At 47.4% G+C, this 24,295-nt stretch overlaps 1 protein-coding gene across 2 annotated transcripts in view; it reads left to right on the top strand.

Moving 5' to 3' along the window:
* LOC126537498 (vesicular glutamate transporter 3-like) overlaps positions 1 to 24,295 on the top strand; it is a 115,313-nt gene that overhangs the window by 62,541 nt on the left and 28,477 nt on the right. For both annotated transcript variants that reach the window (XM_050184524.3, XM_050184523.3), the window contains exon 5: positions 20,338 to 20,425. In XM_050184524.3, the coding sequence (XP_050040481.1) occupies positions 20,338 to 20,425 (88 nt within the window). The remainder of the gene's footprint in view (positions 1 to 20,337; positions 20,426 to 24,295) is intronic.

Raw genomic sequence — 24,295 nt, 5'->3', positions numbered from 1 at the left:
AAGTCAAGTCAAGCAATATAACTACCTCGGCGCTTACATAAACGAAGGAAAGACTTACTCAGGCACCCACCAAGACAACCTGAAGATAACGGGGAAGCGGAATGCTGAAATAATGAAACACAGAGTTCTGCAGGGCCTCAATAAGTGTGAGGTGGTGTGTGGAATCTGCAAAGGAATAATGGTGCGAGCGCTAACATTCGTAAACGCCATTTTTATGCCTAAAATCGGATATCATGTAGGGGTTGAGAGTTAACCAAAGATCGGTAGGCCAGTTGGCTTTGGTAGCCTAGGATAAAACCACAAGCGGGGCAGTGCAGAGTGACATGGGTTGGGCCTCTTTTGAAGTCAGAGAAGCACAGAGCAAAATTAGTTTTGAAGAAAGACTAAGGGATATGAACGGAAATGAATGGGCAGCTGAAGTGCACAAGTATCTACTTGAAAAGCGTGGACACAAAATGGATGAAGAGGTCAAGGAAGTTGGCAACCAAGTACAAGATAATTTTAACTGTAAATAGAGAACGAAGAGTCATCAGAAAGAAAGTGAGAGAAACATAGACAGCGAATTGAATGCAAGGAGTGGAAACAAAAATGACCATGGAGATTTACAAGAATTAAAAGAAAAATATTAGAAGAAAAAATGTGTACGATAACACAAAGTGCCTTGCCATTTGAGGTTCGAGCCCGTTGCCTAAAGACAAAAACATACCGGAGCAAATATTCGGAAATAGATGAGGCATGTGTATGATGCAGCGAAAATGCGGAGACCACTCAGCCCATCTAATGGAATGCGAAGGAATTCACCCAGTGTGAACCGTAGGTAAAATAAAATACACCTCCCAGAAATGCTTGGATTTAAAGTGGATGGAAGCGTCAACCGGTCAACACCTGAGATCAGCAAGATACGTTTAGAGTATTGATGGAAAAAGAGCAGAGAAGCGATTGATACGACCGGATATCTTACAGTCATAGCTAGCGCTGTAAGGTAGATTTTGAAGGGGGAAAAAACATTAAGGGGATGTATACAAAATGCTAGATAAAAGAAATGTATGACATGACAAGGGGATGCCATTAAATCACTATCATCATCACCGCAGCAGCGGCGGCGCTGGCCGTGCGCGGGACAGCAAAAATGGCTGTGACTTAGCTAAGGTTAAGCCCAGGGTGCGAAGCATACTAGCCTTTATTTTAGTTGTTGAACCACTGTTTAGCCTGGTGAACTGCTGTTGCTTGGCTATATTTGGTTCGGCTAGACGAAGAAACAACTCATGCGTTACTCTGCTTCGCCTTCAAGACTGGAACGCGACAGCGTTCCCGTCGACCCGCCAAGGGGTGTAAGACAATGGGCTACGGCGCAGCGACTACGCGCCCCGCATTGGACGCGGTGAGCGTCGAGCAACGCAGCGTTCGGCGCGGCAACGAAATGTGCGCCTGAGCAAGCGACGCACGCCTGAGCCTTAGAAACAGCTCGTTTCTAAGGCAACACCGCATTAACTAGAGGCGCTTTTGTACCGCTTTGAAGCATCGTACTCGTGGCTCAGTGGTAGCGTCTCCGTCTCACACTCCGGAGACCCTGGTTCGATTCCCACCCAGCCCATCTTGCAGGAGTTGAGCCAAAGCCACCTAGAAACAAGCGCAGCTGCTTATATACCGCCGCGACGCCGCGAGCGACGGCGCGAGTTGGAGCCCCGTTTCTCCTCTGTCGTGACGTCACGGTGTCACGTGGTCAGCCTTGAAGGCGACGCCGCGAGCGACGGCGCGAGTTGGAGCCCCGTTTCTCCTCTGTCGTGACGTCACGCTGTCACGTGGTATGGCATGGGGTCACTAAAGGTCATTGAAGGCGACACCGCCGCGCCTGAGGAGCTGGGTTGAGTTCTAGTAATATGCTCCGCATAAAAAAATTTCCCTCGGTTGAACGCGGTTAAACCAAGTTTATCGAGCGATAGCACGGCTTGGTTGCTTTAGGAGAGGACCTAGACGCTGCTCGGCGCGGAAGCAGCAGCGAGCGAATTTACCTTCATGCTGAGTCTCGCTTTAACGCGTACTAAGCACTCGGCGCACTTTGTACACGTCGCAGATAGCTTTCAATATGAGGGCCGCGCGACCACGCACTTTGTCAACAGCGCAGATCACTTTCAAGATACGCAACAGCCGCCGGTAGTGGCAGGCTAAGTCTCAGTTTAACCTTGGCTGAGCTTGAAGGTCAAAGTTACGGAACCAGGCGTTTTCTGGGTTTGTACCTGGAGGATAGTAGAGCTATCAGTCTAAAAAATGAAGAACTAGAAAGCTCGCCTTCGTGCACAGCGTTCGCCGCCAGCGTTTCCCCGTGAACATTACGATTACATAAGCTGCATTTGCCGGGAAGCGGGAGATGCAGTAAGGGATCTATCTTTCAGTGGCATCGCCTTCCACTTTTAAATGTGAAGCTTCAGCGTCTTGAATCTTTTTACGCGTAAGCGTAGGTGGCCCGTCTGTGACATCGGCGAGGTTATGTTTGTCGCTGGAAGGGAAGCGAGCGCCGACGCCACAAGGTGCGTGGAGGTGGAAAAGAGAATCGCCGCACACTCGCTCCCTTTCCACTTATGCTTCGACGCTGCGGGGCTCGCTCTGCACGTTCGCGTCGCCTCTGCTTTGCATGTGTAGCAATGTGCGCTTTCCCTGTGGCACACCAGTCGTTGCACCAATGAGATGTCCGCGACCGCGTTCGTGCCCTTTCCGTTTGTGCTTCGAAGCCGCGGTGGTCGCTGTGCATGTTCGCGGCGTTTATGTAGGCTTGCGTGTAGCCCGCGTTCGCCAAGTGAAACGTCACTAACCTTTTTGCATTTCGCCCATGTATAAATGAGGCCACCGTGGTTACGATCCAATCCACAACCTTGTACTCCACAGCGCAACGCCATAGTCACTGAGCTACCGCTGCCGGTATTTGTATAAAAGACTTACGGATGTTTTTATAACCTCGGCAGGTATGCACAATTTGCCTAAACGTTAAGCCAGCTCTCAGATAAAATATTTGTTTCTACAGTGCAACTACGGGGGTTATGGAGCAACGCACTGTAAGGAACAGAGCTCGCATTTGCAGCGTTTGCAGCGTTTGCAGTAAATTAACAGTCGACCATTTTTATGGCGTCTTCGGCTGGCCGTACCGGAGCACTCTAGACCGCTCTCGCGAACGGTAGTAGTAGTAGTAGAAAACTTTTAATGAGATCGTTTAAGAGATTCGCGGATTCGAAGCCTCCGTCGTCTTCTTGGCGCCGGCGACTTGAGGCTTCTCTTCAGCAAGGTTGGGCCCCTAGTCCAGGGCTCCACTGAGTCGCGCTGCATCAGCAGCGTGCCGCACTAAGGCCCTTTGGGCCGCGAGCTCGCTGCTGGTGAGCCGGCTCTCCCATTGCTCCGCACTCGGGAATTCGTGTTGGTGGAATGCTTTATTTCGTTCGCACTCCCAAGTGATGTGGTATAGTGTGGGTGTGTTGCCGCACCAGGGGCAGTTTGCTCTGTATTGTGTTGGTGACATCTTGTTATAGATGTACAAGTTGGGGAAGGAGTTTGTTTGTAGCCTACGCCACCCGACTGCTTCCTCCCTAGTGAGGGCTTTGTGTGGTGGTGGGTACTTGAATCTAGTCCCCCTGTATAGTTGTAATGTCTCTGTGTATCCCCCCTCGCATGCTAGTAGCTGAAGCTCCAGAACATCTGACATGCCTGCTCGGTATGTAAGCCCTCGAGCTAGGCTGTCTGCTCTTTCGTTCCCCGCTACTCCTGCGTGGCCTGGGACCCAGATTATGTGTTGTATGGGTGTCTGCTCAGCAGAGGCTGCTGCCCCACTGATTATCCTGAGGGCCATGCCGCTAATTCTGCCCTTCGTATAGTTTTTACTGTGTTGTCTTCGGCTTGTTGAAAGAGGGTGCGCGCCATGCGTTCGGCTGGTTCTTTACGATCGCTCTCCTCTATCTTCGAGCGCTCTGAGGCGCCCGAAGTCCAGTCGTCGGAGCAGTCGTCGAGATTGAGAGCGTATCCAGCAAAGTGATCACAACACACCGTCGCCGCTGTTGGCGATGGTCCACCGTAACTTGGGCAACCTAGGCCACTGCATGCTGGCGTCTCAACGAACGCTCGTCCCACCGGCGCAGCCGCCGGTTTTCCCGGCAGCGCCGGGGGCCTTGGAGAGGCGAAACATTGGACGTTGGCTGTAGTCACGTAGTTACGCATCCGCCATTACCTCCCCCGAGAGCGAGTCACACGATCGGCTTGCGCGCTTGCCCTGTACCTCTGAGTTCGGTGAACGCCAGATCTGCCCGACTCTGCTTCGGGGGACGGTGACGACCAGTCGAAGATACCGTTAGGAAAACAAACAATGTTATGTCGTGTGACGTAAGGCCCAACACGACACCTATGCGAAGCAACGTACTTTCTGTCCACCGCCTCATTTAATGAACGCGCAGTGCAAGTGATATCGGCGATAGTCGTCTAACGAATGCGGTCGGTTGTATGTCAGGTCAAGTGAACAAGAAGCATTCGACATGGCCACGAGTAAATTTGTTCTGTAAAAAAATCAAGAAGGCTTTCAGTGAAACGTTGACGCACAGGCTCTTTCTAATGCGAAGCATTCTTTGGCTCATTCGAGGTACCTTGGCGTAGGTGTGGTGTGTCAGTTCCTCTCTTCAATAAAAATAAATGTCTTTCTTCTCCTCGCTTCATCTATATCACTCTGATGCCCGATCTGGGGATCAACCCTCTGACTACCAGCACAGCGGCCCACTGCTGTGACCATACGGCCACAATCGCACGCATGTTTCTCTCGTGATGAAGCCAGCTAGCTCTGTGAGGCGACTGGTGCAAGTGTCACGCCACGTGTTCTTTCGCACCCATTTTCATTCAGTCACCCACTTACCGTTGCATTTACCGTGGGTCCTGAGCGGGAGCGTGCCAGTTCCTTTCATTCTTTCCTGAATGCAGCTATAGTGCCTTGAGACGCTGTGTTAGACCATCACCTTCGGAATCGGCCAATAGTAGCCAGTCCTTCCCCAAGGAGGTTGCCCTTTCTTCGTAGGCCATAACGCTACGAGGACGCTCTGAGACATTGCGCTGTCGTTCGCATTGAATCAGGTCGTAAAGAAACGTGTTGATGTTGCTTCGCCGCAGTAAAAACAAAACTGCTGTCATATCATTCCCTGTTATATTTTCTTCATCACTTTTGTCTTCAGTCGTCGTACACAGAATTTCTTGCTTTAAACAAGCGCATTGGTTTATTTGGTAACAATTTCAGGAACCCCAAACGGTGCTTGATAGCCATGTAACGCCAAAATGCTTCACGTAACTTCGATTTCCAGAGTGCGTGGAATCCGCGTAATTTTCAGCAACCTTGTGAGGTATTTATTCGTGCGTTTTTGAACGCCATAACTGCTTCCATTGTCTCAAGAAGTGAGTTCCAGTGAACAAAAGAGCGCCGGAGGAGTGAGAATCGTTCACGCTTTCCGTGTCTGCGTCTTAACATAATACTGAGGCTTCGAGTTGTCGGTACATACGGGTACCTCGGGGAAGGGCGCCAAATGAAGGGGGACGTGAAGTCACATAATATATACACCTCAAGCGCCGGTTGCGCTCGTAGTGTGTATAGCTCGTAGAACTAGAAGAATGTCTATTTATTTCCCCATTTATCAACATCATAGGTATCGTAGAATTACCAGTCCTTACGAGAGCACGTAAGCTCACGCCCTGGCGCCGGCAAGTGCCTCGCGCACCCTGTCTATCATGTGCTTCGCCCGAGCGCCCTATACGTATCCGTGAAAAAAAAAATTACGGCTGAACCCATTTCACCATGACTGTCGACAGTAATGTGACGGCATTAATTGATGAAGCTACACAACTTATTGCCACCGTCGAAATAAGCTGCGTGTGAGGTGTGTACTGCCACGGGACTCCTCTTTCGGGCTTTCCTAAGAACACTCGGTGTCTTCTACAGCCTCCGCCGTGAAGTCTACTAATGGCCTCCAAGATGCAGGTCGCACCGGTGCGCGCGAGCGCCGAGAAACGCGGGCTCTTCTCTCGCGCTTCTTTCTGGACATGCTGCGCCATCCTTGTGGCACTGCCGAGAAGTCGGCGCGTGGCCTCCGAGACCAGAAGCGTGGAGCGCCGGTGCCTGTGAACGCTGGCCATTGTGCCCTCGCTTAGCAGCACACTCACTGGCACATACTCAGTGACCCAAGTTGAAGAAAGGTTTCTTGGAAGAGCGGCACTTACTCAGTGCGTTGTTGTCACAGCTCGCTATAACGTAGGGTTGTTGTCCTTGGAAGAACCCCTCTGACGTGGCTTCGATTCCGCTCATCAGCGCAGAAAGTTAAGGCATCTCTATCGTCATTGTAGAACGGCACATTCCCAGTAGCATATGCCTAGTTACCCAAGTTGGCGTCAAAGACGTTTATTGAAGAGTGACACATGCACCCCCACTGGCACATACGCAGGGACCCATAGTGGCATAGAAGAGGTTCATTAAACAGCAGTATCTACCCAGTCCCGCGTCTACAGTGACCCCTGTCGGGCTGAAAGAAGTTCGTTGAAGAACGGCACGCGTGTTGACATTGTCACATACTCAGTGACCCCAGTTGTTCCAATGGTTGGTTTCTATCCCTGATACGTCAGCACAGCAGCCCGATGTGCTACCCATTCTACCACTGACTACTCAGTGACTCAGGTATTCGGCAATACGGTTAAATGTGAGCATAGGTAGGCACAAACGTACATACAGGGTCTGTCCTAAAAGTAATGTCAGTAAGACCATTAAAAATCATTCATTTAATTTATCATTACAAGTGTTTCAAAATCTTGATAAGTCTCTCCTTTTGCGTCGAAGCATCGGCTCCAGCGAGACTTCCAGCTCTCGAATGCGCTGCGGTAGTCCTCCTCCGGAATGGGCTTTATTGCTGCGGTGCAAGCTGCTTTGATCGCGTCCACTGTCCCAAAATGCGGGCCTTTCAGGGGTGTTTTGAGGCGTGGAAACAGAAAAAAAGTCGGGGAGAACCAAGGCCGGGCTGTACGGGGGCTGGGGGATTGTTGGCACCCCTGCTTTAACCAGGTAGTCGGTGACGATGAAGGCACTGTGGTCCGGCGCATTATCGTGGTGCAACTTCCAGTTGTCTGCGATATCCGGCCAGATGCATTGAACCCTGCGTTTTAGACTTTTGAGGACTTCCACAGAAAATTTGGAGGTCACAGTGGTTCCCTGTTCAAGAAACTCGTGATGAACCAGTCCATGGATGTCAAAAAAAAGAACGATGAGCATGATCTTGATCATTGATTTGCTCATCCTGGCTTTTTTCTGGCGAGGGGACGAGTTTGTGTGCCACTCCGATGATTGCCTTTTGGTCTCTGGGTCATATTCAAATACCCAAATCTCCTCACCTGTAATGACATTGTCCAAAAAATTTCGACCGCGTTTGCACATGTCGAGGTTTTCTTGGCACGTTTTAACGCGGCGTGACTTTTGGTCGTCAGTGAGCACTTTTGGAACCATCTTTGCCCACACCTTGCGCATGCCGATATCCTTTGTAACAATTTCATGAGCTTGCGTTTTCGGAATGTTTAACGTGTCGGCCATTAAACTAACACTTAATCGTTGGTCTGAGTTCAACAGTTCCCTCACTCGTGTCGCATTGTCAGCCATGGTGGTCGTAGATGACCGTCCGGCGCGGTCCTCGTCGTCAACCTCTTTCCGGCCTTCTAAAAACGCCTTATGCTACCGCACTTGCCTATCTAACAGGGCATGCTATTTGTAAGCAGTCTTGAGCATAGTAACAGTTTCCGCAGCGCTCTTGCCAAGTTTCACGCAAAACGATCGCAAATCTCTGTTCCAACGAGCGCTGGATTTTCGCTAGCCCATAAATAAAAAACAACTCTCACGGACAGGCCCGTCCTACAGTATCCGATGCTCGGAGCACACTGGGCGACGGAGCGTTGCTTAGCTGGGTTCCCCCACTACCAGGTTCAACGTAGAGCTGCGTCACAATAAATTCACAGACATTACTTTCAGGACAGACCCTGTACACAGGTGGACAGATAAATAGCCCCAGAAAAGGGCACGAAGTACCCAAAGAATGATAACGCATTAAAAACATCAGTTCAGTGATGTCTTAACAGCAAATGCGAGACAGATGCGCTAGCGTCACGTCGCACCTTTTTGAGGTCCCGGATCCATGATTTAAAGAAGCACAAGTGACGATGGCCTGCTCCGGACCACCATCAGTATATTCACCACGTATATTTACACACACACACACACACACACACACACACACACACACACACACACACACACACACACACACACACACACACACACACACACACACACACACACACACACACACACACACACACACACACACGCACGCACGCACGCACGCACACACACGCACACCTTTTTCCACTTTGCCACTCCTAATGCGAACGCATTAGAAAAGTTTATTTTGCACACCTTTGACGTGTATGTTCTGTTGGAATATATGCTCCCATTTACCTCTGACAAGCACCCGTCTCGTGGCCGAGGAGTGTAGTTACGAGTCGGCCCGCAAGGCGGGTAGGCGGTGGGTTCCGACCCCGTCGGGGGTGTGCCCAGCAACCTTCATCAGGGTCGGTGCCGGCCACCGGTGGGACGGTGGCCCTAGTCGGCGAGCATCGCTCGTCGGTGCAGCGGGGCAATAGAGCGGGAAGGGAGTTCACTGCCGCTTGGCAAAACGGCCATAACCTCATAAGGCTGCGGTAACTTTCCCAACGTGGTAATGCACTGACTTCGAGCGCCTCTGTGAAACGCAGTGCTAAACGTGCGAAAGGCGCCTGTCAGGGCTTGAGACATGATCCACACCGGTGGCAGTGGCGGGTTTCGCCGGTGCTCTCAAGGTGTGTGCGGGTTTGACGCCGTCCCACTTAAGTCGCAATCACCAATCCCCCATTTGGGCCTACCCTACTTCGTAACTTGAGTTTTTTCTTTTCTTTTTTTCGCTGTTGTGCGCAAGAATAGGTTCCGTCTGCCAAGACTGCAACAAAGTTCACTAGGGCTCAGGATTGGGCGAGTTGGTATTGCATTCAGCGCTCTGTTCTTTCATCTGGCCGGCTTGGCTTGTTTCTTCTTTTGTACGTTGCGCTGTACCAGTTTTAGACTACAACAAAGGTTTTCTCGTCAGGAGGCAACATACCTCTAGCCATGAGCACTTACAATGGTTGTTTACAGACACAGACGGCAGATGATGAGATAGACGTTCCTAAGCAATCACATCATAAGGGCTTCCCACTTATAGTAACAGCAATTCTTTTTTCGGTATTACGACAAGCACTTGCTTTAAGGTAGAGTGTTTGGAACGTATGATATGGGTGTTCTGTAAAGCCTGTATTATGCGTGAATTCAAGCAGTTTTTTGTTGTATCTGTTTTCATGTATTCAATAACAATAGCTACTCGTGGCACTGCGGCGAGGACCAGCTTGAAGTTGGAGATAGAAGCATTATGCTTGCAAACCTTGAACGAGCAGTCTATTGAGGTCATCGAGGGCACGAGCACTTCGATGGTGCACTATTACAGCCTTGATTTCTCAGCCATCCTATTTTCCAGAGAAGAACACAAATACCAGAAGACAGTCAAGCGCCTTTACAACGGACGCCTCTACAACGAAATGACCTGTATAACGAATGCATAATTTTACCCATGTTCTATTGTGAGTTTTGTAGTACGCGACCTTTACAACGAATAGAACTATATAATGAATCATTTTGAACTCCCCGAACACATCGGTGAAAAGGCGTTCGACTGCAGAAGGAACGTCTTTTAGAGAAAGGTAAAATTTTCAAACTTGTTAGCTATCGATTCCAATGTCCACGACTTCATTGATGGCATGTGTGTTTCAAGCAGCGCCTTTACGTTTAGAGCCTGTGGCTTCGTGAGCTGCTCCTTTTTCTTCGCAGTTCCCTTGAAGGGAAATTTCGAGTCAGCGACGTCTTTACAACGGGTGACTATGGCGATGTTTGCAGTGTAAGCGGCAAGAGTCAGTGGTGTCCGAATGTCGCACTGATGCGAACTGGCTTCTTGAGAATAGGTCTATGCTCAATTTGACATTCCTCTCTTTATACCTGTTCCCATCAAAGTTGTGTGTCAAAAGTCTTGTGTGTACTCGCGCTATCGCGCTGCACAGTGTGCTCATGAACCCCACAAACAGTACGAAATGTGCTTACTTTGCTTATTTATTAGGCCAAGATCTTCAATATTTGAAGGCGCTGTACCTTTTTTCACAGCATCGTAGAACTACCAACTGTGTGATTTGAAAATTTAAAACAGTGGCATACGCACCTATAGCCAGTACTTCCTAGGCTAGCTGCATTTTTAGACGACGTCTGCCAAGTGAAGTAAAGATTTCGTTATATTTTCTTGTTCCTCTCTTCATTTATACCGAATGGATCGATGGATAGTATGAGCGTCCCCTTTGAGACGACGCTATGGGTTCCACCACGAATCACTTTTTATTGTTTTGACTGTCTTACCTATGTTATTTTTTTTTCATTTCTTTACAGACAAATATTACCAGCATCAAACTTTTTGAGCCATATATTCGGAACTTTGTTGTTGTATACCTCCGTTCTTTGTGGTCTCCCTACTTTTCTGCTACCAAACCGGCAATCGTCTCTTACTAATCTCTGTTGCGTACATACTTACTTTCCTCCTGCTATTCCTGGACCATTTACCTACACTTGATGGTGGTGATGATGATAATAATTTATTGGCATTTCTTTTGAAACGGTGCTGTGACAAATAGATACCTAGCCTGGTTGAGTTAATTACCTATGCACTGCATGCTTTTCATTTCAACATTTTTTGTATACATCTCCTTAATCTTCTTTTGCCTTCCTCAAAACTTCTCTTTCTATTTTTTACCGCTGCTTATGTCCGTAATGGATCCGGTCGTATCAACCTTTCTCAGCTTTTTTCCACCAATACTCTGTACGTCTCTTTCTTATCTTGACAGCGGACCGGTTTATGCTTCCGCCTACTTTAAATCCAAGCGCTTCTGGAAGTTGTACGTTATCTACTGGGTTAATATTCATTTAGCATGTGCTAAGTACATACAAGCATTCAATACATACAAGCATTTGTCTCGCAAACCAGATTTTTTTCAAGGGAATTTTCCACGTCTCAGTAATTTCTCTCGTCGTATTCGAGTGCTGATTGCCGTGTTATAGTTTGTTAACGAAGCTTTCCCTCAAGTCTAAATATTTTAAGGCAGTTTGTCGTGTGCGTATCATGGCCACGCACGCTTATATCGCCTTCCGTTTCTCTACCACGGTTGCGCTTTAAAACCACGACGCTGCAAGTTTGCTTCAGAGACTATCCTTTCCTTCCCACTTCTCCGCCCTTAAACTGGCTCTCTCAACTACTACACGCAGAGACAAAGCAACAGCGCGCGCATTAGATCCCATAGATGAGATGAATATTTACAATTAGTATTAGGGTTATAATTATATTCGAGTGCTGATTGCTATGCTATCGTTTGTTACCGAAGCTTTCCCTCAAGTCTAAATATTTTAAGGCAGTTTGTCGTGTGCGTATCATGGCTACGCACGCTTATATCGCATTCCGTTTCTCTACCACGGGTGCGCTTTAAAACCACGGCGCTGCAGTTTTTGCTTTTCTTTTCTTTCTTCTTCTCCGCCCTTAAACTGGCTCTCTTAACTATACTACACGCAGAGACAAAGCAACAGCGCTCGCATGCGATCCCATAGATGAGATGAATATATATATATATATATATAGAAAACTATCAGTCATAGCTCTCGTAGTATAGCCCTCTGGGCCGTTTCCTGTTTTTTCGAAAGTAGTCCTATTAGGGTTATTATAATTACACGAAGGTATTTCGCCCTCATCAGCAGCAGTCCTTGGTATAGTTATTCTGGCGGCTAGCTTCCCACGCTATGCGTGCCGCCATCGCACCTGGTTAAGCTTTTCCTAGACGCTAGAGTTATGCTTTGTCCGCGCAACCTTGAGCGATCGGAAAGCGCGTTTCCCCCTCTTGGCCGGCGGAGAAGGGAGGCTTCGTTCCGGCCGCGAAGCTCTCCACATCTCTGTAAGGGGCCTTGTGGATGTCTCGTGCTGACGATGCCTTCTCGGTGAGCGCATATTCCCCCCCCCCCCCCTCATCTTTTAAGAGGTTCAATACATACAAGCATTTGTCTCGCAAACCAGATTTTTTTCAAGGGAATTTTCCACGTCTCAGTAATTTCTCTCGTCGTATACGAGTGCTGATTGCCGTGTTATAGTTTGTTAACGAAGCTTTCCCTCAAGTCTAAATATTTTAAGGCAGTTTTCCTAGCCTCTAAAGCCGCTCGAGTTCGCTCTTCTCCTCGAGCGGCCATTTTTCCTAGAAAGTATGCCTTCCAACTACCGACTATCGCGGACAACATGAGTCTCTTTTCACGTAAGTGTGAGGCTCGGAGCAGGAGCTGTGGCGCTTGAAAGTAGCCTGGGGCCTGACGAACCAACCGACTGAGCTATCTTTCCGGGCAACATCGAAGGGTCCCGAGTTCAAATCACCTGTTATGTTCCTTTTTTTTTCGCCCCTTTTTCTTTTTTTTTCTTTCTTTTAATATCTTTTCCTTTATTTTATCACTGTACGGGAACCCTCCTAAAAAAAAAAAAAAAAAAAGGAACGATATATATCTTCAAATATGTATGGCCTCACACTCACATGTGCAGGTCATAAATACCAGGTTCTGTAGCCGAGTGCCATCCATGCGGTATAACCGAGCTCAGATTGGTCCACCTTGACTGACCAAATAGGGCACCACTGTAGGTTAAATGAGGCGTACAACTCCTGCGGGACCCGCCGTGGTTGCTCAGTGGTTATGGTGTTAGACTGCTGAGCACGAGGTCGCGGGATCGGACCCCGACCACGGCGGCCGCATTTCGATGGGGGCGAAATGCGAAAACGCCCGTGTACTTAGAATTAGGTGCACGTTAAAGAATCCCAGGTGGTCGAAATTCCCGGAGTCCTCCACTACGGCGTGCATAATCAGAAAGTGGTTTTGTCACGTACAACCCCATAAATTAATTTTTAATTTAACTCCTACGGGGACGGTAGAGTATCCGTCTCCAGTGCAAGAGGACCGTGATTCAAATCCCGGTGCCGCGCTATTCTCCACCGGAAAATACAAAAAAAAAAAACCGTGTGTTGAGAAAATTGCACAAACAGGCCTGGAGTGCGGCCTGATCCCGGTGACCAGAACCGGTAACGCACTCTCTCACCAGAGCAGGATTGGCCACCCTGGTGCAGTACTTGGCCACAACCTCCTATATGAATACAACAATCGAACCCCGGCCCTCAGTCCCCAGCAGCCGCGAAGCAACTGACCACGGCGGCGGTCAGATCTGTGATGCTGCAGAGGGTGCTAAGAATACCTGGCTCCGGACAGGCCGCCATTGGAATCTGAACCTGGCAACGTTTAACGTTAGAACGCTATCTAGTGAGGCGAGTCTAGCAGTGTTATTGGAGGAATTAGAGGGTAGTAAATGGGATATAATAGGGCTCAGTGAGGTTAGGAGGACAAAAGAAGCATATACAGTGCTAAAAAGCGGGCATGTACTGTGTTACCGGGGCTTAGCGGAGAGACGAGAACTAGGAGTCGGATTCCTGATTAATAAGGAAATAGCTGGTAACATACAGGAATTCTATAGCATTAACGAGAGGGTGGCATGTCTTGTTGTGAAACTTAATAAGAGGTACAAAATGAAGGTTGTACAGGTCTACGCTCCTACATCTAGTCATGATGACCAGGAAGTCGAAAGCTTTTATGAAGACGTAGAATCGGCGATGAGTAAAGTCAAAACAAAATACACTATACTGATGGGCGACTTCAATGCCAGGGTAGGCAAGAAGCAGGCTGGAGACAAGTCAGTGGGGCTCTAGGAATAGCAGAGGAGAATTATTAGTAGAGTTTGCAGAACAGGATAATATGCGGATAATGAATACCTTTTTCCGCAAGCGGGTTAGCCGAAAGTGGACGTGGAGGAGCCCGAATGGTGAGACTAGAAATGAAATCGACTTCATACTCTGCGCGAACCTTGGCATCATTCAAGATGTAGACGTGCTCGGCAAGGTACGCTGCAGTGACCACAGGATGATAAGAACTCGAATTAGCCTAGACTTGAGGAGGGAACGAAAGAAACTGGTACACAAGAAGCCAATCAATGAGTTAGCGGTAAAAGGGAAACTAGAGGAATTCCGGATCAAACTACAGAACAGGTATTCGGCTTTAACTCAGGAAGAGGACCTTAGTGTTGAAGCAATGAACGACAACCTCATGGGCATCATTAAGGAGTGCGCAATAGAAGTCGGTGGTAACGCCGTTAGACAGGAAACCAGTAAGCTATCGCAGGAGACGAAAGATCTGATCAAGAAACGCCAATGTATGAAAGCCTCTAATCCTACAGCTAGAATAGAACTGGCAGAACTTTCTAAGTTAATCAACAAGCGTAAGACAGCGGACATCAGGAACTATAATATGGATAGAATTGAACAGGCTCTCAGGAACGGAGGAAGCCTAAAAACAGTAAAGAAGAAACTAGGAATAGGCAAGAATCAGATGTGTGCGTTAAGAGACAAAGCCGGCAATATCGTTACTAATATGGATGAGATAGTTCAAGTGGCTGAGGAGTTCTATAGAGATTTATACAGTACCAGTGGCACCCACGACGATAGTGGAAGAGAGAATAGCCTAGAGGAATTCGAAATCCCACAGGTAACGCCAGAAGAAGTAAAGAAAGCCTTAGGATCTATGCAAAGGGGGAAGGCAGCTGGGGAGGATCAGGTAACAGCAGATTTGTTGAAGGATGGTGGTCAGATTGTTCTAGAGAAACTGGCCACCCTGTATACGCAATGCCTCATAACCTCGAGCGTACCGGAATCTTGGAAGAACGCTAACATAATCCTAATCCATAAGAAAGGGGACGCCAAAGACTTGAAAAATTATAGACCGATCAGCTTACTGTCCGTTGCCTACAAAGTATTTACTAAGGTAATCGCAAATAGAATCAGGAACACCTTAGACTTCTGTCAACCAAAGGACCAGGCAGGATTCCGTAAAGGCTACTCAACAATAGACCATATTCACACTATCAATCAAGTGATAGAGAAATGTGCAGAATATAACCAACCCTTATATATAGCTTTCATTGATTACGAGAAAGCGTTTGATTCAGTCGAAACCTCAGCAGTCATGGAGGCATTACGGAATCAGGGTGTAGATGAGCCATATGTAAAAATACTGGAAGATATCTATAGCGGCTCCACAGCCACCGTAGTCCTCCACAAAGAAAGCAACAAAATCCCTATAAAGAAAGGCGTCAGACAGGGAGATACGATATCTCCAATGCTATTCACAGCATGTGTACAGGAGGTATTCAGAGGCCTAGAGTGGGAAGAATTGGGGATAAAAGTTGATGGAGAATACCTTAGCAACTTGCGATTCGCTGATGATATTGCCTTGCTTAGTAACTCAGGAGACCAATTGCAATGCATGCTCACTGACCTGGAGAGGCAAAGCAGAAGGGTGGGTCTGAAAATTAATCTGCAGAAAACTAAAGTACTGTTTAACAGTCTCGGAAGAGAACAGCAGTTTACGATAGGTAGCGAAACACTGGAAGTGGTAAGGGAATACATCTACTTAGGGCAGGTAGTGACCACGGATCCGGATCATGAGACTGAAATAACCAGAAGAATAAGAATGGGTTGGGGTGCGTTTGGCAGGCATTCTCAAATCATGAACAGTAGGTTGCCACTATCCCTCAAAAGGAAAGTGTACAACAGCTGTGTGTTACCAGTACTCACATATGGGGCAGAAACCTGGAGGCTTACGAAAAGGGTTCTGTTGAAATTGAGGACGACGCAACGAGCTATGGAAAGAAGAATGATGGGTGTAACGCTAAGGGATAAGAAAAGAGCAGATTGGGTGAGGCAACAAACGCGGGTAAACGACATCTTAGTTGAAATCAAGAAAAAGAAATGGGCATGGGCCGGACATGTAATGAGGAGGGAAGATAACCGATGGTCACTAAGAGCTACGGACTGGATTCCAAGGGAAGGGAAGCGTAGCAGGGGGCGGCAGAAAGTTAGGTGGGCAGATGACATTAAGACGTTTGCAGGGACAACATGGCCACAATTGGTACATGACCGGGGTAGTTGGAGAAGTATGGGAGAGGCCTTTGCCCTGCAGTGGGCGTAACTAGGCTGATGATGATGATGATGATGAAGTGACTTTAGTAATTCTGCTGCACAATGCACATGTCCCATATTGTTGCGAATATTTGCTGCGGTGTGTCTTTCTCCTTGGGCAACGAGCTGGAGCCTCAAATTGCAAGGCACTTCCCTTCACGTTATCGTACAGATTGTCCCTTCCGATTCATTTCTTCGTATTTTTGTAAATCTAAGAATGTAATCTGCTTGTCTATTTGCACTTTCAATTATTGTGTGCTTGGTTGCCAACTTGTTTGATCTCTTCCTTCAATCTGTGTCCATGATCTTCAGGTACAGGTACTTCTGTATTTTAGCCACTCATTTATTTTGATTCATGTTCCTGAATCTTCAAAACTAATTTCGCTCTGCACTTCTCTGACTTCGAAAGAGGTCCAACACATGTCATTATGCATTGTCTCATTTGGAGGTTTACCTTGAGCTCCCAAAGCCAACCGGCCTACCGACTTTTGGTTAACTCCCTACCCGAGAAAGACAAGAACTTCCTAACGCTCTCCGATAATTGCACTACCGGCCGCTTTCTGCGAAGGTACTGCTGGAACACCGCCCCCATCGCTTGTCGGCCCATAAAGTGGTTGAAGGCACTTTTGTGCTTCTTGAAGATGATGGGCTTGTGTGAACGTCTGTGACTATTAGTGCAATTTCTATTAGACCCCACGCGTCAGCGAACTCACTGCTAATTTCTTTCTTTCCTTCCCTCCTCTCTCCCCCTGTCATCTTTATTTTCCCCTTTCCCATTCCCCCGGTGTAGAATAGCCAACCGGACGTTATTCTGGTTAACCCCCCTGCCTTCTGCTTTTCTCTTTCCTTCCCTTCCTCTACCCCGACAACATAACCGGTTTTAAGCATAGAATTATATTTGCGAACATTAGCGTTGGCACCATTACTCCTTTCAAGATTCTATGCATGACCTGATATGTATTATAGCCCCAAAGGGCTCTTTATTTCGTTAATACTGCATTCCGCTTCCTCTTTATTTTCAGATTATATTGGTGGCGGCCGGAGTAATCTTTTCCTTCGTTTATACATGTCTATATTTATTTGCTACGGGTATGATTGGCTGTTGAAGTGACACCACGTAATTACTGGTCTCTTCAATAAAGATCATAGTTCCCGATTTGTCTGTGCTAAACTTAAAGCCTAGATTTGTCGCTGCGTTGCCACACGTATTCGCGTCTCCGGAAATCTCGCGCATTGTCCGCTAGTGGCACTATGTCGTCGTCACACGCCACTCAAGGGCCCTTCTGTAGTCATTCACATACTATAATTGAATTGGGGCGCCCCTTGCAACTATTGCTTGAAACTTAAATGCCGTGCTTCGACCTGCAATGTTACCACAGCGTTTGCTACAATTCCGAAGGTAACGAATACGACAGAGAGGGCACGATGCTGGCAACATTGAACCTCTGTTGTCAGTGCGCAGCTACAGAGGACGAAGAGTGACCGAATACTCGAGTACAAATAATTAAAATAAATTAGTCAGCAGTTTGGCCAAATTTATTCAAGAAATGACAGCCATTTTGCACCAACGCAGGAAATAGCCTCGGTTACGAGCACGATTTCTTGGCGCATTCCCTCATTTACAAGCCTGTCTTCGCTGATAGGGGTTTGCGAATGATTGGGCTTTCGAATACGAATCGAATAGTCATTATTGTTAGATTTGTGTTTCACTCAAGATTTCATAATGCAATCTTTCCGAATGTGAAAGGTAACAACGCTTTTTGTGGTCTACAGACAGAAATGCAGGTGCAAGTGGTGACCGTTCCGAACGATTCTCCTGCAGGAGTGCCGTGATTGCTGCGCCGAGGCGCCAGTCGCTGAAGAAATTCAGGAAGCAGTTTATTGCTGCGCAACAATTTCCCGTTATTCAATAAGCATGCCTCGGCTTTAGGCAGGTTAAAAATATGCGTTTTTTGTTTAGGCAATAAAATTTATTATTTCGATAGTCTCACCATGTATGTGCCTCTTTAAAACTGTGTGTCGTAAGACGATTACGCTTTGCTCCTTCAGCTAACACAGGACTGAAGAACTGTTCCTATCTGATTGCAACAGCAATTACGTGGACATTCCATGCGAATATTCGTGTTTGTCGCGGACGCCGTGGTGTTCTGTAGAGTGCTATAGTACGGTATGATAGCAACCCACACGCCGTATGCTGCGTGTGCTAGGCGAAGCATGACAGGGAGAGCCGAGACGGAGGGAGGCTTGATGCACGCCGTCATTCACTATGTCAAATGTTGGAGGTCACGCCATGAAGCGCGTGCTAGTGAAGGAAGGCATGCGCTTCTTCTCTAGCCCGACCATGGCTGCACATGGCTGTCCGCACGGATCAGTGCACAGGCGATTCTCGCGCCGTAGCTTAGAGGTAATCTGTGGCGGGTGCAAAGAACAGAGGGGAGCCGAGATGGCTGATGGCTTAATGCGTGCTCTCTTCCCGCCCGCCCGAACTTTCGACTATGCGTAAATGCGAGCGGTAGCACGAAGCTTTCGCTTCCCGCCACCGCCACTCTTTATCTCCTCTGTGTTGTGACATTGAGGGCTCGTGTTCATCGAGTCAGAACTGGGGTGCTATTCAGTAAGTGTCCTCCTGGTGGACACGCCCATTTCGTCTGCTGCTGGAGTGCTGACTGGCTCGGGGCGCCTGTCTCCTTCTAACGCGTGTCACAGCCCAGCCAATCAGAACTCTAGCATGTCCACTAGGTGTGCACTTGCAGAATATCCCCCCTCGTCCCAACTAGATCCGGTTTGACCATGTCCGTGTGACACCATTATTAAATTATTTAGTAGGCGAAGGTTCACAGCCATTTATACGTCCAATAAAACAACGCACCTAACCTAAGTTGCTTTGCTACCGCTATGAATGCTTCCCCTTTTGGACGACACTATTACATTTTTTAATTAGTTTATTTGTGACCTTCTAATTTGTAGTAGCACAGTCACAACGACATCGAAATAGAAGGCACGTAGAAGGACATAGGAGGCGTGTCATTGTTCCTGCGCTACAGCAAATTAGAAGATGACCTACCAAGAAGCCCATAGAGCTACCCTCATTGTAATTGCGATGGCGCGCCAGACGCAATCTTTCAGTTTTTACCCGCCGTGGTTGCTCAGTGGCTATGGTGTTAGGCTGCTGAGCACGAGGTCGCGGGATCGAATCCCGGCCACGGCGGCCGCATTTCGATGGGGGCGAAATGCGAAAACACCCGTGTACTTAGATTTAGGTGCACGTTAAAGAACCCCAGGTGGTCGAAATTTCCGGAGTCCTCCACTACGGCGTGCCTCATAATCAGAAAGTGGTTTTGGCACGTAAAACCCCATAATGCATGCATGCATGCATGCAATGCAATGCATCTTTCAGTTTTTCTCATTTACATTTTCTTCACTTGAGCGGCCCTAGAGTTGTTAACTGCACTAGATGTATCAAATGATGTAAATAAGTACGTTCTATTTTCTTGTTTAGATTTTTTTTATTTATTAAGGGGACCCGATCCACATATATTTTATATCACTTTGTTTAGAACTGAGGCGGTACTCGATATTCGGTTCAATATTAGAACGTCGTCTTCCAGTTTTCATACTGGATCCAATTCGAAAATTTCGCTGTTCGAAAGACCCCACCGTTTCCACAAAGCTGGAGATGCGACAGCCATTTCTATTCATGGTGTTAGGGTTGCTGTAACCAAGAAATGGAAACGCGCACGTCTGAGCACGTCCCAAAGGAGGTTATTTGAACTAACCTTCGAAAACACGTTCTTACCTGACGAATGGAAAAAGTCGGACCACAAATACTACTCCTCTGAAAGCGGTCTTTCGGCTAGCTATAGGGTTCTCACGTATCTGGAGGTCCAATGCCGCACGGACAGCACCTCTTGAAACGACTTGTAAGCAGTACCGTTACCTGCTCAAGTTGCTATAACATTCATCTTCGAACCTAAGCGCCAGCAGGCTAAGGACGTCGAAAATATGATAAAAACCGGCTCGTAGCAGTTGGCGCTTTGATCCGAAAATAAAAACGTGTCTTGGTCAGCGGGCTGTGCGTATGAAGCTCGTGATTTGCAATTTCAGGGGCTGACGTTCCCGGCTTTCTTCAGCCTACTGCGGTACTGGGCGCCGCCTTTGGAGAGGACGCGGATGTTCACCGCTGGTTACGCTGGTAAGTAAGACAGGTGCTGACCTTGTAGTGTTAAGTTAAAGGTGCTCGCCTCGTTTAGTGCGTGGCACGCTGCTATACTGCAGTTGTTGGTTCATCAATGGGATACGAGCTACGATCGTACAAACACGCATAGTGCGGTGCGCCAACGAACGCGCGCACACGCGATGAAATTGTCGGCAGAGCTTTGTACTAGAAACGTTTTGGTCGCACGAAAAGCACCGTATATAGCGGTGCCTCTCGGCGGATTGATGTTGTCCCGCGGCTCGAAGAGTTTGAGTCGCAGTGCGAGAGCGCTGTGACCTTCGGAGATGGTCTGTGTGTCAAGTAATGACTTGTAATAAATGAGAAGAAAGGGGGTTAACCGAGGGGCCCGATTTTTTATTAGTCATATCATAAGAAGCCAACAAACACTGACACCAAGGACAACTTAGGGGAAATTACTTGTGCTTAATAAATGAGATAAAAAAACGATAAATTGATGGAAATGAAAGTGGATGAAGAAACAACTTGCCGCAGGTGGGGAACGATGCGACGGTTGTGCGATCGTTCCGCACCTGCGGCAAGTTGTTTTTTTCATCCACTTTCATTTCCTATAATTTATCGTTTCTTTATCTCATTTATTAAGCACAAGTAATTTGCCCTAAGTTGTCCTTGGTGTCAGTGTTTGTTGGCTTCTTATGGTATAAGTAATGACTTGTGTGGTGCGGGAAAAAACACACACCTTGGGACCTATAACGTAAAACTATTCCAATATGTTTCTATTCCAATCTTCTGACGTCAAATTTGCGTAACCATCGTCGCAAGCACCGGGCGGTCACCCGCAGGGTTGTCTGAACAGGCCAATCAAACGCTTTCCTCGTTCATAGGATGTCACTTTTGTTTGCTTGAAAAACGAATAACATTGCCTACACTGAGCGGCTTGTCGTATCTAATTGGCTGACAAGAGGCGAGGAGAATGCTCAAGTGGAGAGGGATTCACTGGGGCAGAGCCAGTGCACTGAAAATCGATAACCGATGAAGAGGGTGGTGCCGGCGTCTGCGATTGGTCGGCTTTCCCTTACTTAGCTTGTGGTGGCTGGTCGAAAATCACGGCGGCATGCAACGGAAGCTTAAGAATGACGCAAAAACTGACCCTCAGCAAAGAAGAGTTGGCAGAATGAGGTGGTAAACGTACCAAAAGGGCTCAGAAACGTTACACGGCCACGCAAAAAGTTTTATTATACGCAAATACACCCATGCTCTCCGGCAGGTGCGAGTAGCCAGCGTCTCAGCGATCGGCGGCAGCTATCTTTTATTCCATTCGGAACGGGGCAGCCTGCGGCTATTCCGAAGAAACATCAGTTTTGTTCGGCATATTAATGCATCTTTATCGCGTACACGTCACTTTGACGCGATGAGTTTGGGCGGTTTTGTGACGTCGCGTTACAGGCAGGTGAAGTGGGTGCAGCCCGAAAACATTTTACCAATAGCCGAGGGCTGATGGCGAAAAGGGGTCGAATCAGAAATAACTGTTTTTCTTTTTTCTCTCAAGTCATGCATAATCAGTGTATACACATCATATCAGATGGGGAGGTATCGCGGTTTTCGGGACGTCGCGTGACAGAGAGGTGAAGTAGGCGTGGTCGAAAAAAAGTTTTTCACCAATCGTGGAGGGCTGATAGCAGAATTGGAATAGAAAACTTTGGAATAGTTTTACGTTATAGCGCCCCGGCAACTTTGTGCATGAAACACGCCGACGAGGACAGAGGTCTTATTATACTGTTCATAAAAATAATTCTGTCAATTATTTAGGCGCCACGCTGAATCTGAAAACCGGCTGAGGGTAGAAACAGCTCAGCGATCGATGTGACGAAAACGATATCGAGAAGGCCTTTCCATTTACACGAATAAAAAGAAGAAAAAAAGCAAAGTAAATAATGGAAAGAAATGAAAGCATGTTCAGCGAGATTGCCTGCTCGCGCATTTCTTGGCATATGTTTGAAGGCATTTCTTTTCTGATGTTCTCGAAATAAGCACAAATGGCGCAATATCTGGTGCTATTGGTCGCTATTTTCTGGGACCAGAATATCAGATAGGAAAAACTTTCAAAGATATGTCCTTATTGCAGCCCCAGGAAAACAATACCAACAACGCAAGCACGCAACTTCTACAGCAATACCAAGATTGAAAGCTTAGAAGGTCACGGTTTAATAAGATCTCACGTTCTCCCATCTTTTTTTCCCCATTCTTTGCCAAACCTTGCTGAGGACGCGGAAATAGAGATCGCATAAAAAAAATGAGAAGAAAAAAAAAACGCGAAGGCAGCATTCCCTTTGTTTTGGTTAAGGCCCTCCGGGGCTCCTTACAAATTGAGGAAGGCCGTCTTACGACATCTCTCTTTTCTAATTTCTTCATTTCACGCGCAGCGCGATATTTTTGAAGATCAATTTTCTCGCCACAGTGGAGTGCTCCTTCGCGAATATCTCATATCGCCCGCATCGCCGCCGCGAGCACTTGACAGGACATCTCAATCTCCTTGAAGATTGATAAAGGCAGATAAAGAACATAGGCCACATGTTCCGAACGAACAGACGTGGTGCCGCGCAACGTCGGAAGCATATTACCGATCTCGGAGCAGTTTATTATCGCACGAAGCGGGGCTTCTGTCTGACGTCGGCAAAAATTGAAGTTGCGATGGGCTTCCGGTACGCTTCCCTTCGTTATTTTTTTTTATTTGTCGTCCGCACGCGTACACGAGCCAAATTTCTAAGCCTCATTTTTAAATATTTCATTGCCTTTTTGTTTAGTTCTAAGGAACTGATCTAGTTCATTATGCTGTACACTATATTTACCATAGAGAACTACGGTAAATCAAATTATTATTGTTGTTCCTCTGTTGGCACAGGCGGTATAGTGCGGCTGCATGTAAAGGCTTTAGCAGCCGTCGACTCAATACAAGCGAAGAACTAACTCCTTCGTGTCGGCGTACTTTGGCGCTGCTCCCCGAGTTAATCATATTTGCGGCAAATAATGAAGCTGGCCCTGTTGCATATAAACAAAGTAGCATTGAGCACAGGATATGACGTAGTGTCAAATGTGTCCTCTGCTGGCATTTGTTCTGATTTGAGCGCCAAACAAGGTCGTCCTGGCCAAACTAATAGCGTCGAAGTTGAAGAAATTTAGCTGTAGCATCGGAATTCAGAGCAATCAGTCAATCGCTTATTTTAAAGCAGTTTAGTTCGATAAACATACAGAGGAGCGGGGATAAAAGTGGTCATCTGGCAGCTTGACGAGCCCCATTAGAGGGGTTCATAGCGGCACAAACACGTGAATACATATTACATCAAAATAAACCCGCCGGATTAAGAAGTATAATAGGAAAAATTATAATTCTTCCTTAATGTCACAGGCGAAAGTATTTCCGCAAAAGTGTGTTGCACTGAAATATCAATAGGCGCACATTAGTTTTTCGTCATTCCACTGGCGTGAAGAGATGTTTTTTTGGGACCAAGAGTCCTTGCCTGAGTTGCTGCCCCGGACAACTTAACTTACTTGTTCAATGTGGGTGTCCTAACTATTCCGTGGCAGGGAGTTTGAACGCAGTGGCGCGACCAGTCAATGTCTAACGCTGAATTCCGAGGGAAGACAACATGCACTGCGGGAGCGAATTTTTATGTTATATATATTTGGGGAGAGCCTGTTCCGATGGCAGACCGAGAACATAGGCCACGTGTTCCGAACGTAGATCGAGAGTAGATGTCGATCCTTGAGATCCACTCAATTCGCCTGCACTTTTTGAACTAGTTGACGAAAGGTTGCGCCTCGCAATTTGTCTCGCGAGAGGAACATGGCGTCTTCTGCATGTCACCATTCGTGTCACGTAGTGAAAGC

Source organism: Dermacentor andersoni, chromosome 4 (genome assembly GCF_023375885.2).
Source record: "Dermacentor andersoni chromosome 4, qqDerAnde1_hic_scaffold, whole genome shotgun sequence".
In the NCBI taxonomy this organism is placed as follows: Eukaryota; Metazoa; Arthropoda; class Arachnida; order Ixodida; family Ixodidae; genus Dermacentor; species Dermacentor andersoni.
The sequence above is the reverse complement of the archived record's forward strand: the minus strand, read 5'-3'. Positions and strand labels throughout refer to the sequence as shown.